This window comes from Gobius niger (assembly GCF_951799975.1).
Source record: "Gobius niger genome assembly, chromosome: 8".
Taxonomy (NCBI): domain Eukaryota; kingdom Metazoa; phylum Chordata; class Actinopteri; order Gobiiformes; family Gobiidae; genus Gobius; species Gobius niger.
The window spans coordinates 14,910,385-14,926,270 of record NC_136859.1 but is presented as its reverse complement, the minus strand read 5'-3'; the positions used below and the strand labels follow the sequence as shown (position 1 = coordinate 14,926,270).

General features: G+C 40.1%; 1 protein-coding gene across 1 annotated transcript in view; it reads left to right on the top strand.

Moving 5' to 3' along the window:
- Positions 1 to 15,886, top strand: part of LOC306967335 (uncharacterized protein) — a 28,700-nt gene that overhangs the window by 3,950 nt on the left and 8,864 nt on the right. The window contains exon 9 of the mRNA XM_079562325.1: positions 8,892 to 8,945. Coding sequence (XP_079418451.1) covers positions 8,892 to 8,945 — 54 coding nt within the window. The remainder of the gene's footprint in view (positions 1 to 8,891; positions 8,946 to 15,886) is intronic.

Genomic DNA, 15,886 nt, shown 5'->3' with positions numbered 1-15,886 from the left:
GCGCGAGACGTGCTGCCTTATTTTGCACTAACTGTAGCTTCTCAATATCTCTTTCGGAGGCACTGGACCAAACCATTGGGCAGTAATGTAAATGGGACAGAACAATGGTCTTGATCACTAGTGAAAGAACATTTTGGCTTAAATAATTTGAGCATCTTCTGATAACCGCCAATTCTCTTCCCATGACAGCAACAGTACGATCAATATGCTTGGACCACTTCAGTCTGCTGTCCATAATAACTCCGAGAAGTTTTGTTTCTTCTACTTGAGTGATCACTGTGCCATCGACTGATAGTTCTAATTGTGGTTTTTCCTTTAGTTTCCAACTAGATCCCAGTATAATGCTTTTTGTTTTGGATGTATTCAACACTAGTTTGTTTGCATGAGCCCACCTTGCGACAGACTTTAGATCGCTGTCTAAGGAGCTGGACAGAACATCAGCTGATGAAGCAGGCAGGTATATCGTGGTATCATCTGCATACATCACAGCTTTAGCATGATCCAACACCAATGGCAGGTCGTTAGTGAAGATTGAAAAAAGTAAAGGCCCTAAACAGCTGCCCTGAGGTACACCACATTGCAATCGCTTTGAGAAAGAGAAACTACCATTGTAAAAAACACATTGTTTACGATGTGAAAGATAGCTGGAAAACCACCCAATAGCATGTAATGAAAATCCATAATACTTTAATTTTTCTTGTAGCAACTCATGATCTAATAAATCAAAAGCTGAACTAAAATCTAATAAAACAGCTCCAACCAAATTGTTGTTGTCAATGGAGTGAAAGCAGTCATCTACCATCTGTGTCAGGGCAGTTGCGGTCGAGTGGCCCACACGATATGCATGTTGAAATTGTGTAAATAACTTATTATCCGTAAAGAATTGTTTTACTTGTTCAGTAACAATCTTTTCAAGAATTTTACTTAATATTGATAGCAGGCTAATTGGTCTGCAGTTTGACCCACTCAAACTTTGCGTGGTATTTTTCGGAATTGGGATCACTTTAGCAGTTTTCCATGAAACCGGGAAAATGCTTTTATTTATACTTGTATTGAAAATATGGCAAGCAGGTCCAGCTATGTAATTGCCGACTATTTTCAGGAGTTTTCCATCCAAATCATCAATACCTCCCGGCTTGGTTATATCTATAGAGTTTAAATGCATTGTCACTTGCTTCGTGTTAATTTTTTTGAATTCAAAATTTATATTGGTTTTATCTGTAACAATTTGGCTGATCTCATGAGTTTTTCTTACAGAGTTATAAATTGGTATATTTAATCGGAGTTTGTCCACCTTATCAATAAATACATTATTAAAGTAATTTGCTATTTCACTAGGTTTAGTCAAAAATGTATTTTCTGTTTCAACAAAAGCAGGTGTTCGACTGGACTGTTTTCCCAATATATTGTTAATAGTTGCCCACAATTTCTTCCCATCCTTTAAGTTTTCCCTTATATTCTGTTGGAAATGTTCCTTTTTCTTTTTCCTGTTCATACTGGTCACTCTATTTCGTAGTTTACAGTATGTTTCCCAGTCCTCTTTCAGACCTGTTCTATTTGCTGTTTGTTTAGCTGTATCTCTGTCTTTCATATGGCTGCGCAGTTCTGCATCTATCCAAGATGCTCTTTTCTTTCTCACTGTACATTTTATTATAGGAGCATGTTTGTTAATTATTGGATATAATAGATTTTCAAAAACTTGTAGTGCCTGGTCTGGGTGATCTTCCTTATACACATCAGCCCAACATATGTTTTCAATCTCATTACAGTATGTTCTCTGACACAATTTTTTATAAGATCTTTTATAGACAACAGTGGGTTTACCTTTTGGCACTTTTGTTTTCCTATTTATAGCCACCATATGATGGTCACTGAAACCAACAGAGACAGATAATCCTTTTGTGCACATGTCCTTTACATTAGTAAAAATAAGATCTATACAGGTAGATGTTCTTTTACCACAGCTGTTGTAATGTATTCTAGTTGGTTTGTCAACAACTTGTTCTAGGTTTCCTGCATCAGTGACATTTAAAAGTTGCTTCTTTAGGTGACAATATGCTGACATCCAGTTTATATTAAAATCACCCAATAGGTAGATTTCATTTCCCAAATCACAGACATAGTCAACCATATGACACAATTCACTGAAGTAAGTAGCACTTGCACTTGGTGGTCTATAGCAGCATCCTACCAGCACTGGTTTAACATGTGGAAGGTGCACTTGCAACCAGAGAGCCTCCACACTGTCACGCATAAGATCTTTTCTCAATTTTACCGGTATATGATTCTGGATGTATATGGCAACCCCACCTCCGTGCTTATTTCGATCTTTCCGAAAGATATTATAGCCCTGAACCAAGACTGCATTATCAGAGAAAGATGAATCAAGATGTGTTTCTGTCAATGCTAAGATATGAAAATTATTGTTTTCTAAAATCTCAGATAATTCGGCAAGTTTATTTCTCACACTGCAAACGTTTAAGTGTGCCAGTTTTAACCCTTTTTTGGGCAATTGTACATGCATCACTTTTACCCAAAAACATCATCATGGGCAATTAAACACAACTTATTGTTTAGATTTCACTTGGATTACATTTTAGCTTCTGAAGATGGATACGTTATCAGTTTATCATAGCGAAGGAAGGCTATTTCGCCTCTTTCTCTGGCTGCCTTCATTGCTGGTATGAGTTCTTTACGTTTTTGGCGCACAGATTCCGGATAGTCTTCATTTAAAAATATCTTCGTGCCCTTTAAGCATTTTGCTTTGTCCATGACCTGTTGTTTGGAAAACATGTCTCATTAAGATTAGATATGCAATATTTATTCAGTCATTTACACTGCACATTTGAAAGAAATCCTGAAGAATTGACAATAGAAATAATATATAGATTAATACATACTGTTAATCCTGCAGCCCCTAACCTCCTCTATCCATACAAAACTGACTGTGTGTTTCCTTGTGTGAGGCTGCCATGGCGTTGGTATGTGTTTGTGCAAGCGTTCTTTCCCCGCTATTTTCTCCTGAATAGAAGGTGGTGAGGTGGTCCTGCCTGGTCTTTATACCTGCCCACAACCCAGTGTCAATAATTGAAGAGTGGCATTTACAAAGAGGGGACGGGGGGGCACACGGGGGGAGGCGGAAGAAATAAAATAAAAGGAAATAAAAAAATAGGCGAAGGAAGGCATGAAGAAAGACGGCAGAGGTATCTTCCACCCGTCTTGGAAATCGCACATCAATTTCTCAGCATTAATGGCCTTGAGTTTAGTGGCTCGCTGTCTTCTGTTCGGCACTAAAACTCCTAACAGTCATTAATGCGCCAAGTCATTTTCTGTGATTACTGCCACCCAGCATCTGAGTGATTCATTTGTAGTCACTCTTGTCGAGCGCTTTATGGTTATTACGCGCAGGAAATGTGAACAGTGTCCCCTTTCCCCCAAACAGCTCAGTGGACATTGTGTTTATGTGTATGCAGCCCGCGTTTGGCCCGTCAGGTGTATCGCTAAAATGACAACTTCCTCGGCTATAGTTTCTGACACGTCGTTTGTCTTCATCGCGCTGTTGGTGTCATTAAGCTTCAGCCACACACATCCTAAGTGTTTTACATGTCGGATTTATCACCGCGGGAGCCTTAATGCAGGAAATGAATAGTTGCATATGAAATGTTTTCTCTCGGCAGCACTGAGCTCTAGTGCTGCACAAATAATCCTTAAATTTCAACGGTCGCAATTGGAATATTGCTAAGATTGCACTGATTTAAGCAGCACAATACCTTTTGACAAACAACTCCATATGCTGTCTTGGTACACAACCAACTAGCGCTGCAATTTAGACCTGTTCTGAAATGCATGTTGTTGTACTGTAGTTATGGCAGTCATATTTCAGTCTCCCTCAATTATTGTTATTGCTCCTGCGGTTAAATGCAATTGCAATATTTGTCAGAAAAATGGCAATGAGACATTTTTCCATAATTCTGTCGCCCATTTGAGCAAGATACTTTGTTCTATTTAATGGTGTTGGTCAATTTCTTCACGTTTTCCTCTTTCAATTTTTCCTCTTCCTTTGTGAGTTTCTCTTCTATACCTTTCATCCTCATACCTTTTCATGAATAGTCAATTAACATCTGTAACAATGGTGCCAATAGCTTGTAAAAAGAACTAATTACAGAGAACGTCTCTGGCAAAAAATAGTTGCCACAGGGTAATTTAATTACTTGATTAAAGTCCAAGTTTTGAGTTTTCTTTTCTTTGTGAATGTCTCTCCTGCTTAACAAAAGGAAGTTAAGGCCACTCCCATTGACAGGTTGCTTGTATGTGCCTGTGAACATCAACTTTAAATGTCTTTCTGGAGCCAAGACTCAAACCTACGACGCTGAAGACAGGACAGGGTTTCACCAAATGTCCAACAGTCTTAACCACGATTGGCTACACAATATTTCACTCAAAGTGTGATAAAATGATGCTGTTTGAGGACATACAGTGGCAAAAAAAAGTGAGTGCACTGTTTGGAATTTCTGCCTAAACTGGTCAAATGTGGTCTGATCTTCATCAAAATCACAGGAATATTTAAACATTTACATTTTTATCATTTTATCATATGATATCATTTATCATATTCTTATTGGCCATAACATGTAAACATTGACAGGAGAGCAGTTTTGTACAGAGGAATGGTCCAAGAGTCATCCTGATCATTGTGAGCGTCTAATCTGCAACAACAGAAAAGCAGTTATTGCTGCAAAAGAAGGATCAGTCAGCCATTTAATACAAGGGTTCAGTTGCTTATGCCACACTGTTGTGAATGTTTCAGGTCTTTCTGCAAAATATCTTCATAAACCTGTGAATTTTTTTTTTTTATTGCACGTTGTCCAAGCCCTGAGGCAAGAAAATGGAGAACATGATTCTCCCTGCACCATACTTCACAGAGTTGAATACTTTGGGAGGAGCACACAATGTCATGTGTAGAGGGAAAATGGATCAGCACACCAACGTTAAAATCCTATCCCTAAAGGAGAATCATGGTGTGGGGCTGTTTTGTTGCCTCTTGCTATCATCAATAAAAAAATTAATTCACAGGTTTATCAAGATATTTTGCTGAAAGACCTGAGAGATTCACAACGGCATGTGAATAAGTAAGTATTAAATAACTGGCTGATCCTTTAGCAGCAATAACTCTTTAAAAAACTGCTGCAGTTCAGCGAGATTCAGGCGGTGTACTTACTTATTCCACGCTCCCCTGTGAATGTTTACATGTTATGCCCATTAAAAATATGATAAAAAATGTTGGGTGGTATTAGTTTAAGCAGACACTGTTTAATCATTCCTATGATTTTATTAAAGATCAGGCCACATTTAGTGACCTATATAGGCAGAAATGTGAGAATTCCAAACGGTGTACTTACTTTTTTTTCCTTGCCACTCTACTGATCAATACTTATGTTCTGTTATTTCAGAAAAATCATTTGTTTTATGTCTCAGTGATTACACATTCTCCCAGCATGTCGTATGTCTTTGAGACTGATTATGTTCCTTTTTAACAATTATTACATTTCTAAATTAGTTGGGGATTAGTTCAGTAATTGATTTGTTGCAATTAATCTGACTGGTTTCAGCCCTCGTGGTATTGCATAGTGTGATACTACTGATAGGGTGCCTTGGTGAACTAGGCTAATGGCTTTTACCACTATTCAAGTAATCTACTGTTGAAACACATTTGTGACTGAAGGTTTGTTTTAGAAAAGCTTTTATTTTGACTTTCCCTGCTCATTCATTATTTTTATTATAATGTCATTAGCCTTGCTCACGTAAATCCTGGCTTCTTAACTTGGAAAATAGCACAATTGTTGTGCTTTTGTTGATTTGTTTTAAAGAGTAACACTCGATGCTATTTGTCTTTGTGGTATTTAGCAGTGCTGCGGAAATAAAGTGAAGGCTGCTTTGATGCACACTTGATTTGATTATGTTTTTCTTCAACCGCAAATAATCACCCACTAATTAAACTACATGTAATTGTATACTGTATGTGTATGACCTCAGGTAGGCGACTTCTTCTGACAGCCTTCAAGATTTCTATTTTAAATCACACTTGCGGATAAAGACAGTTTCTTTGTGCCTCTTTATAGGCCTGAACAGGCTTAGATTTGAGGTTTATATTGTTAGGATCAAGGTTCACTTCCCTGTGCAGAATTTTCAACACATGCAGTTTACCAGCGTTTTTTTGTGGCGTTTAGTTACACTTAAAATGCGTGTTAGTGTATTTTTTCATAAGAGGGGGTATTATGCTTTTTGTATGTGTTTGTTAATGTCACTGTCTTTCACTTTGTTGGTTAGAAAATACTATGTTGATCTAAAATGGCTAAAGCAATATACCCATTTGTTTCACTTCCTGATTCTCCATGCGAGCTCCCCTAAGCACCTGCTACCTCCCCTTCTCTTGCTCCCCTTCGCTGCACAGCTGTTTCATTAAAGAGAATAAAATAAAATGGAATACACCGCTCAGCTCGTGTTGCTGTAGTGAAGCTTTGTCGAGGGCTTTTACTTTGTGATGAGAGGATATGTAGAACCACATGAGGAGCTTTTGGGAGCTGTCACCTCGGTGCTCGGAGCCACTTGAGTAAATCCTAAGATTACTCAAAGATGCGCAAGCAGCTCTAAACACAACTCCAGGTATGTTTCCGATGAGAAGACAACAGTGTCGCATGGTAAAAAGCTCCAAAGAGTCTGTTTTGCAGAACCCCCCTTTAAAGGATTTGTTAGGCAGGGCAGCTCAGGGTGAAAGGGGGGGGGAAGAGCATGGAGAGACATTCAGCAAATTGTTGGAGATGGAAACATGTTCACATTTTAATGCGCTGGTTTTGGAGTGTGGAGTCATGGCTGGTCTCTGGTACAAACTGGGTGGACTTGAAGATAAAAGGGTTGGGAACAGACCACAGGGTTAGCAGGAGACATGATTTTTCAACCTAAATTACAGTTACCTTTGCATATTGGTAATTACAACCATTGAAATTGCAAACTAGAATCTTTTGCCATTAATCTTGGAGGCCTATTTGCATCGGCTGCATTTCTTATGGCCCAAATTATGCCTCCTGTCTGCTGCCCCTCGGATGTACCGTCGGAACTGGCATGTTGGATTTATTTACTTAAGTGCGGATGTCCCGGTTTGTGTATGCAAGCGTGTAGGAGCCCTGCGTGTTAGAGATACGGCCTGCCCTCTCTTGTACAGTGATTTGTCTTTCTCCTGTCTCCACTGTGCGTGCTGGCAAAATGATTCTGTTAAACAAAATTGCCTGAAGATTACGCACAGACACACAGTGCCTGCTCAAGCACACATGCACGATGGCGGTTATAAATGAGCTCCACTCTGGAATGCAGTGCTTTCCTTAAACAGGTTGAAAAAAGAGGACAGAGCGTGTGGTGTTCGTGTGGCTCCGAAGTGTCAGATACATTGTTTTTCATGGACTGCATTTGCATTGTTTACTAAGAGACTTTCACAACCCTGCTTTTTGCTTCAATGTACGACTTTTCCTCCTCCACTCCTACACGGGAATATTAATCTTGTTATTGTTTAGAGCGTGAAGCAGCTTAAGAAATCTCTGAATCTTTAATCACTTGCCCCTGGGTTGACCAGTGTCGTTGGGAAGAAGTGCGGCTGCAGATGATATAATGCTTATCAACTCTCACTTATCTTAGCTCCCAGAAATCTCTTGTTCTATTTCTGTAGCTCCGAAAGTGCCTGTTGTATCAATTGTTTAATATCCACACAGATCTTGGCTCTTATCTCTACTATCGAGTGGCTTAGCTCGATTTACTGTGAGCGTCTCACTGGGGTGATGCAGTGAAAGTCAAGTAGATAATACACAGGCCGGGCTTAACCCATTTGTCAAACACTGATTTTAAGTGTTTTTGTTTGTGTTTTTAATCACTCACTGTTTCATTAAAGATGCTGCGTCTGCAGGAGATAATGGGTTTGATCAGTCAGATGACTCTGTGACTCGCACTTTTACAAACATTAATGAGATGCTCTCAATTAACCTGCACTCCTTAGTCGCCCAACTCAGACCTCTCTGCTGCTACCAAAGCCACAGAGGCCTAATGAAAAGGGAAGAGAAGCACAAAGAGCGCCAGGAAAAATTAGGAGTCTCTCTAACTAATAAGACTGTTTTTAACAAGAGGAGAGAGGGGCTTATTGTGCTCACTGGTTTGTTCAGCCCTTCCCCGCTCCGTGCCTCAAACTGTGTTTATTTACACACACGGGCGTGTGCATGTCTTTTATTCTTGCCCTTCACCACGGGTGATTGGCCAACAGTCGCCTCCAACCTGAAGTTGACAAAAATCAATATATCATCACCTGAGGCCTCACACACACACCACGACCACAAGATCCACACGCAGAAGAGCCAAACAAACACACAGCCCACTTTAGTCAAGGGCTGTTTTCTGTAATAGAAACTTCCCACAGAAACTGACCCAGACAGTGACGCTTGAAGCAAAGGTCACCAAACATTAAACTCCTCTGAGACCTCAAAGCGTCTCCATGCGCCAGCACTGTGGAAATCAGAGCGAGGCTTGGTAAAGGTAGGGGACGTGACGGGGGTCAGCCTGACATTTAGGTTTATCACTCTGCCTTTGGACTGTGCTGATACTAAGAATCTATTATAGAGTGTTAATGTAACTAAATGGATTAAAGGGCTATGGAGCAGAGCGGTGCAAGTGAGTATTGACTCTGCGATAAGCACTGGCGAGTGTGTCTATTGACGCCTGTGTCTGGTGCCTTGTTGGTATCGATGCAGCTGTTGATTGGACAAAGGCTGCTCATAGATGCTTATCAGGACCTGAGCTGACACTCACATGACTATTTTCTATAACAATATGAACTGTTTATTTTGTGTTTTCAGACTGCTGTGGATGTGCTAGAAGGTCTTCTTGAGGAGGATGACGAGGTCATCCAGGTGAGTAGCAATTCATTTTTGTTAAAACATTTTGCAGGATGATTTTTGGTCCGAATATGCTGTTTATAACGACAGCCCTAGAGAACAGTTTGTGAATGTGTGCGTGAAGCGTCACTGTGTTTCCTGCTTCCCTCAGTGTTCACACGTACAGTGAGTGATAACTTGAATGCTTATTAGAGGCTCTAAACTGTGGTGTTTTGTGTCTGGAGTGCGAGCGCTGCTGTCAGTGCGTGTTGTGAAGGTGTGCGCTGAATGTCAGTCAGAGAAAGGAGCCAAAGTGTCCCCCGTCCCTCTCCCCTCCGGCTCAGCCTCTCTCCCCCGTCCGCTGACAGATTGAGAGCAGTCATCGGGGGGCTGAACTTCTAAACTCGCTCCAGAGACGCGCAGCTGTGCCACTCTATTTGAGCAGGCCTACAGCCAATCACATAAGCATACAGTCTGCAGCTTCGGTAGTCACAACCTAAGCTGGGTACTGTTAATTGTTTTCCCCAATACCAATCCTTTAATGGCATTTACTTTTATAATGATTCTTGGTACCTATACTACATTATTTTGTGTCTAGAACCATAAAACTGAAAGATAATGTTCATGTAGATTTGATCATCACAACCAGGTAACTTACATTAGCACTGTCAGAATATTGTGTTTTCTTGTGACATTTGTAAATTATTCATAGTTTACTAGTATGTTGGAGGAATTCCTCAGTAGCTTGGCCTAGAAATGTGATATATCTGTAATTACAAGGTCTTTCCACATGAAGAAAAAACTGGTTCAACCTCTTCTATGTCAGCACAAGCAACTTGTTTACCTTAATAAATCCTTTTCGTCGTCCCTCTGGGGGTAATACAAGTGTTAATGGGATGATTGGGGGGGTTTTCATCTCCCCGAGGTGTCTCTGGTCTGAAAACCACACTTGCAACTTTCCCTGCTCCAACCTGGAGACCCAATACACACTAATGGCATCACGATCAGAAGAAGCTAAAATTGAACTGTGTAATTGAGTACTACTACTCTCACGCATCAGAAATTGGTGGAGTGGTAGTGGAACAGCAAAGAAGTGAGTGGCTTTTGAACCATAAGACTGTATTTGTAAACCTATCTGGAGCACTGGGTGACCGCAGTTGGGCGACCGGAGATCCATTTCCAGATCACGAGCCAGGATCTTTGTCAGGAGGAGTACCTGTTTTGGGTTGATGGGCAGTAATATCCGCGCAGCAATATCTTCACTTTACTGTGCGGATTTCGAAGTACTCTTGGCATTATTACACCTTACAATATAGTTCCCCTTTTTATCCGCTTATAAAATCCACATTGCTTAATTTTGGAAGAGCTTGGTAGCTTCTATCTTCACCTTGTTTGGAGCTATAGAGGAGATGAGGAGAGGATAAATGCTAGCGCCGTCTGCGTGGTGTTATGTGTATAAGAAGACCAGACAGGTACAAATGAACTCGTCATATCTCAGTATGTAAAAACGGTGGCCTATTCCTTTCAATTTAGTCGACTAAATCGCGACTAAAATTAAATGACATTTTCGTCAAAAGACTAAAACTGAATAAAAATATGTTGTCAAAGTTAACACTGCTACACAGGCTCTACCTGATTATCCAATTCAATTTTCAGGATAGGCATTTGGTACTTGCTCCTTTGTTCCTCCTCTCTTTCTTTGTGTTTTTTTTTTTTTATTCTTTAAAGTTGCGGGAGATAGTTCGTTGCCGCCTCCGTCTCATATCTTTTGCGTCTCTTTAAGGTGGCTCCACATGCAAGTTCTGTCTGCACAAACAACTGAGCGCTTCTCCTGCAAATCTCGTTTCAAAGGTGTTCGCTTGATTCATGACGCTTTTGTTCCTGTCTGACTGTGAGCGCCATATGGGAAGTAAGATGCGCCTTCACTTTGAAATAACAATAGTTGCTGTGATTTGATTGACGTACTAGGTCTTTTATTGTGTGCTTCTGTCTGGGGTTGTGCAAGGGTAGCAGTCCTTAATTAACTCATTTTTCTTAGGTGTTTTAATTCTTGCTGTACATGCACAGAAGCTAATCGTGCAGCCGTGCATCTACAAAACGCCGCACGTCTTTGTTCTCGCGCCTTTCATGGCACAACCTGTCAAAATTTGAACGTAATTGGCTTTATTTGAGAGTCAGAACTACCCTTAAATATACGCAAAGAACATATTTTCCTCCCCGCTTTGCCAGAAATGTTTGAGTGATAAATACAGCGTTGCGATCATGTGGAAACTCCATTTATCCGGGGCTGCTGTTGTTCTGATAAGTCTGGCTGCAGGGGGTGGCCTCCCACTCGGCGTGCTGAGCGGCAATCCAGTATTCAGTGTGGCATGCTCTGATGTGTTTGTTAGCTAAATGGTTGATTTGGCAGAGGTGCCGCTCTCTGCTGCCTCTGCCCTCCATGAATAATGAATAAAGCTAATATTCGTATCTCAACGCTTGAAGAACAGTGGGTGGGAGGGTGATCTCTGGCCCTAGATGAGAGTCTCACACCTCCAAGTTCAGTTTGAGTTCAATTTCTCTGTTATATGGACGGAGAAGCTCAAGCTCATGTGTACTGTACATGTAGATGCATCTAAAACCAGCTTTTCTTGTTTGACAAATCAAATACGGGTAAAGCCTATAAATCTGTAGAGCATTACATAAGTTGGTTGGGTGGTGGTCGGAGGGTTTGATGGCATGCCTGAATAAATGTTTCCTTTGTCTCTTCTCTTGTTGTACCTGCTGTGCAAATGCTGAAAGGAAAAAAAAAACATCTAACCCCACTTCGTGCAGGCACAGGTTCTGTAAACAAAGTACTCTTGCCTGACATCCAACTCAAACTTTAGCAGCAAGTACATATTGTCTTGTCAGTTGTGTTGTTTTTCTATAAGTGAGTAAAATTGCTCATGTGTCTAGTTATATTATTTATTTATATTTACACTGGCTGACCAAAAACAAGGTCACACACTCTAATATTGCCTTCTTTAAAGAAGCATCTGCAATGTCAGATCCAGTGTTGCATTCATTTTTCTCCATAATCTTGTATTGATGACGGGAGAGTTTGACCACCGGGAAAATCCTTCTCCAGCACGTCCCAAAGATTCTCAACTGAGGTTAAGATAGATACAGACAGCATATATGGTCATGTTTGAAAAATTTAAGGGGAAAACAATTTGGAGAAAAATGTACCTGCTGTGAAAAAATATCCATATGGGCCCGATTTACACTTGACTTTATTTCTGTGTCATAAATAAGTCCATATTCCACCAGAAAATTAGTCTGGCTAACGCCAAACTAAAATCACAAGTGATATTTAGTCCGGGGACCACCAATTCATTTTCTCGTAGGAGAGGTGTGGTTTCCGATCGTCCATAGCCGTTTATTGGGCGCTACGAATGTGTCATGTGTCTGCACGAGGCCACAGCCAATCGTATCATCGAATGAGATGACGTATGACGTACCCGCTGTAAACTTTCGAGCTAAACTATTTAGAACACGGCCTAAAGCTTGATCGAAAAATAGCGTCGCGTCTGCTGCTGTCATGTTTGATCCGTAAATAAACTTTTTTTTTTCTTTATCCGTAAATAAACTACAAGCTTCCGTATATCGAATAGCTCGTCATCATCTTGCCGTCCCTCCTCGTTCTGTGATTGGTTCCCAAATCCATGCGAACATTTCGGCCATGGTCCCCAGGCTGCTGTGCAGTTCGAAATGATTCGAGCACACACAGCAGTCTGGCGTTAGCCAGGTTACCAGAAAACGGCTAAAAAGAGTGAAAATTATGTTTCTCTAAAGATTCTATTTCCCCCCTCAGTGAAGCCACGCCCCCTTCTATGACGAGATGCCGTCTGTATCTATCTGGACTCTGTGGCGGCAAAGTATCTTTTTTATCACTTTTATCATAAATAAACTGATAAAAGTGATGAATGTTATTAAAACGGCAAATCACTTCTGCTTGACTTATTACATCGCACTAAATCAACACGCAAAAATTACATGGATCGAAAAATGTATCGCCTCATCCAAAATTGGGATGTTAATGATTAGCTTCCAATTTTTTCCAATTTGTTACTCATCTCATAATGTTCTGATCAGATTTTGATGAGTTTCAATAATAATGGAGAATGGAGAAATATTGTCTCTAATTTTTACGTGGCACAAACCCACTGAGTTTCTTTCATAACTTTAAAGGGTGAGCTCAGATTGTGCTAAAGTTACTGTCGAGGACCATTAGTTTGAGGGCACCACAAACTGTTTGTTATGTTCCCCATTCATTGATTTTCTACTGCAGTGGTGGGATTGCACTTAGAGACTGGCACACCACTGACTCTGACTTTCATAAATAACTTCATAGAAGAGTGAACGTCGTAGGGTCCAAGGTTAGACTTTTAGAACCAGATAAAAAGAACATTGTAGACCTCTGGCAATGCCTTGATCCTCACAGCAGTAAATGTGTTCTTTACTCACCAGCCAGACATTGAAATGTGGTGGTATATTTCCATGTGACGTCCGAGCGCTGACGCCCATATCTCACATGCACTTTCTGGATCCAGACACCGTTTCATATCCAGACCAGTCTTTTGTTTTGCTTTTTCTTTCCCTTTTCAAAATATTATCCAAATACAAGACAAACTTTGTTGAAAATAGATCAATAAACCAACTCTGGGGAAAACAAACCTTATTGCTGGAGGAACCAACTGCTTCAACCAATTCTTTTTTATGTCAGAATAAGTTACGGCAGAACAGTTTTGGGGGAACAATGAGATGCATTTTGCGATTATTATTATTGAAAAAGCAACAAGGTTCAAACCATAGTGCACACTTTGAATATGTTCAGGGGAGAAATATGTAATGTGGATTATTGAATTAATACATGTTTGTAGAGGTGTAAAAACTGCAGGAGTTAACCGGTTTTATACATAATATACCTAATGGAGTCACTTAGGGCTGAAACAACTAACTGATTAATTGACAACTACCGTAATCGTATATTGAAATAGTTGACAACTATTTTAGTAATCGATTAATTGTTTTCTGCTAAACACAGACTCAAATACAGAAAAAATTCCGTGACAATTTTGTATTTTTGATGAAAAACCTCTTTGTTTCTAAAGTTGGGGTCTGTAGTGTTTTGGACATGTCTGTCTGTGTCTCGTCCAATCAGGAATCAGAATTAGCACAAAGAACTTCTTACAAACATTCACTTAAAGTTTATTCCATCAAAAAAAAAGCTCAAGTGGAGTCACTTTAGCTTTTTGTGGTAAAAAGTTTTAAAATGTACAATTTTCATACACCATTCATAGCCAATCGATTTAATTGTAAAAAATAATCAGTAGATGAATCGATGACCAAATAATTGTTAGTTGCAGCCCTTGAGTCACTGCATTCTGTCGGGGCAGAGAATATTATATAACTTTCAATAACTGTGAAAATTAAAGTTGTGTTTTGGATTCTGCTGCTCTTTATTTTGCAATCCAAGGGGACTTTGACTCACTTTATTAAACCAGCTGGAAAGGGCCTGTGCCTGCGTCGGTTCCCCCCGAGTGCTTCGCTTTCCCCGTATCACTAGAAATACTGTATGTAGGTTCCCCTCTGGGTCCAGGACTCCCCTGAAAAAGACATTCTTGATCTCAGTGGGACTATCCTAAACAAAGGTCAAATAAAAGAAAAGTTTTCGCTCCACGAATGCGCTGTTATGATAACCCGCTTCAGAGCAGAGGTTACTATGGCGACGTTGTGAAAAGTGAGCGTGATGTAGAGGCTTTTCACGCTGCGACCCCCAAAATATCGACGCGCTGACCCCCACTTTGGGAAGCAATAATATAGAGGAAGGAGTGGGAGAGAAGTAAAGGAGGAGAACTACTTTGTTGCACCACATATTCTCCGACTGCATTTATTTAGACCCACTGTCTGTGTCGGAGCAGGGAGGTGCTGAAAAATATGCGAAGGTGTAAAATGAAGAAATTGCATCTCGGAGAAAGATCAATAAATTACACACTGAAGATGATAAAATACAACCACTTTTTTTTTTCTTTTAATCAACATGGCGGAGTGGGAATTTGCAATGCTAACTACATATTTGCCTGAGGATGTTTTCCAAATGTTTAGTAGATAATTTTCAATAAGTAATCAACACTTAGGTGAAAATGAAACGATCTAGTGAAATGAAATGAGTTTGTTTTTGAATCCAGAGTGAGGCCTGTTTAGGGACCGTGATACAAATAGGATATCCATGACAGGTTTGTAAGCGACGACGCTGTGTCTTCTGCTGACAGGAATTATATGAGTGATGTATGGCCCGTGTGTGCGTGTGTGGTGAATGCATTTGTCACAGGATTTCCAGGAGACAGACTTTTCGAGTGTTACAAATCTATCTCTCCTGTCACATTTTACCTAATGGAGATATTTTTTTTGTGTTACTGGATTATCTTTCGTGTGGGATTTATCTGCGGCAAACTGAATTGGAATTGACCACCTCCATAAAATATTTGACCTTCCAAGTGCCGGCCCTAGATCAAGATCAAATCGGGAGTAAAAGGGATCGAAAATGGACTAAATTATGTCTAATCTGTGTGTAAACCAAACTCCCAAACTAACTAAAGTATATTTACATTGGCTTCTGTTGTCATGCTGTTGACTTGTTATAAATTGACCATTAACGCCATTGTGAACATTGTCCATAGACTTAACATTAGGTAAAAAATGCATAGTCACGAAACAAGTGTGGGAGCAGCTCACACTCTGCAGTATCCAAATACTTTTATTCAAACGATAACTTCAGTATATTACATTTTAAAATCTCCTTTATTCTTACAGTATGTACCAGGAATCCCAGAAATATTAGCGGTTTTGATGGCACAATCCTGAACTGTTTTGTCTACTATGTGTCGCCATGGTTACAACCATCATGTGGTGTGTCCATGTTCGGTTTGGTTTTGCACACTTTGTCTTTTCCC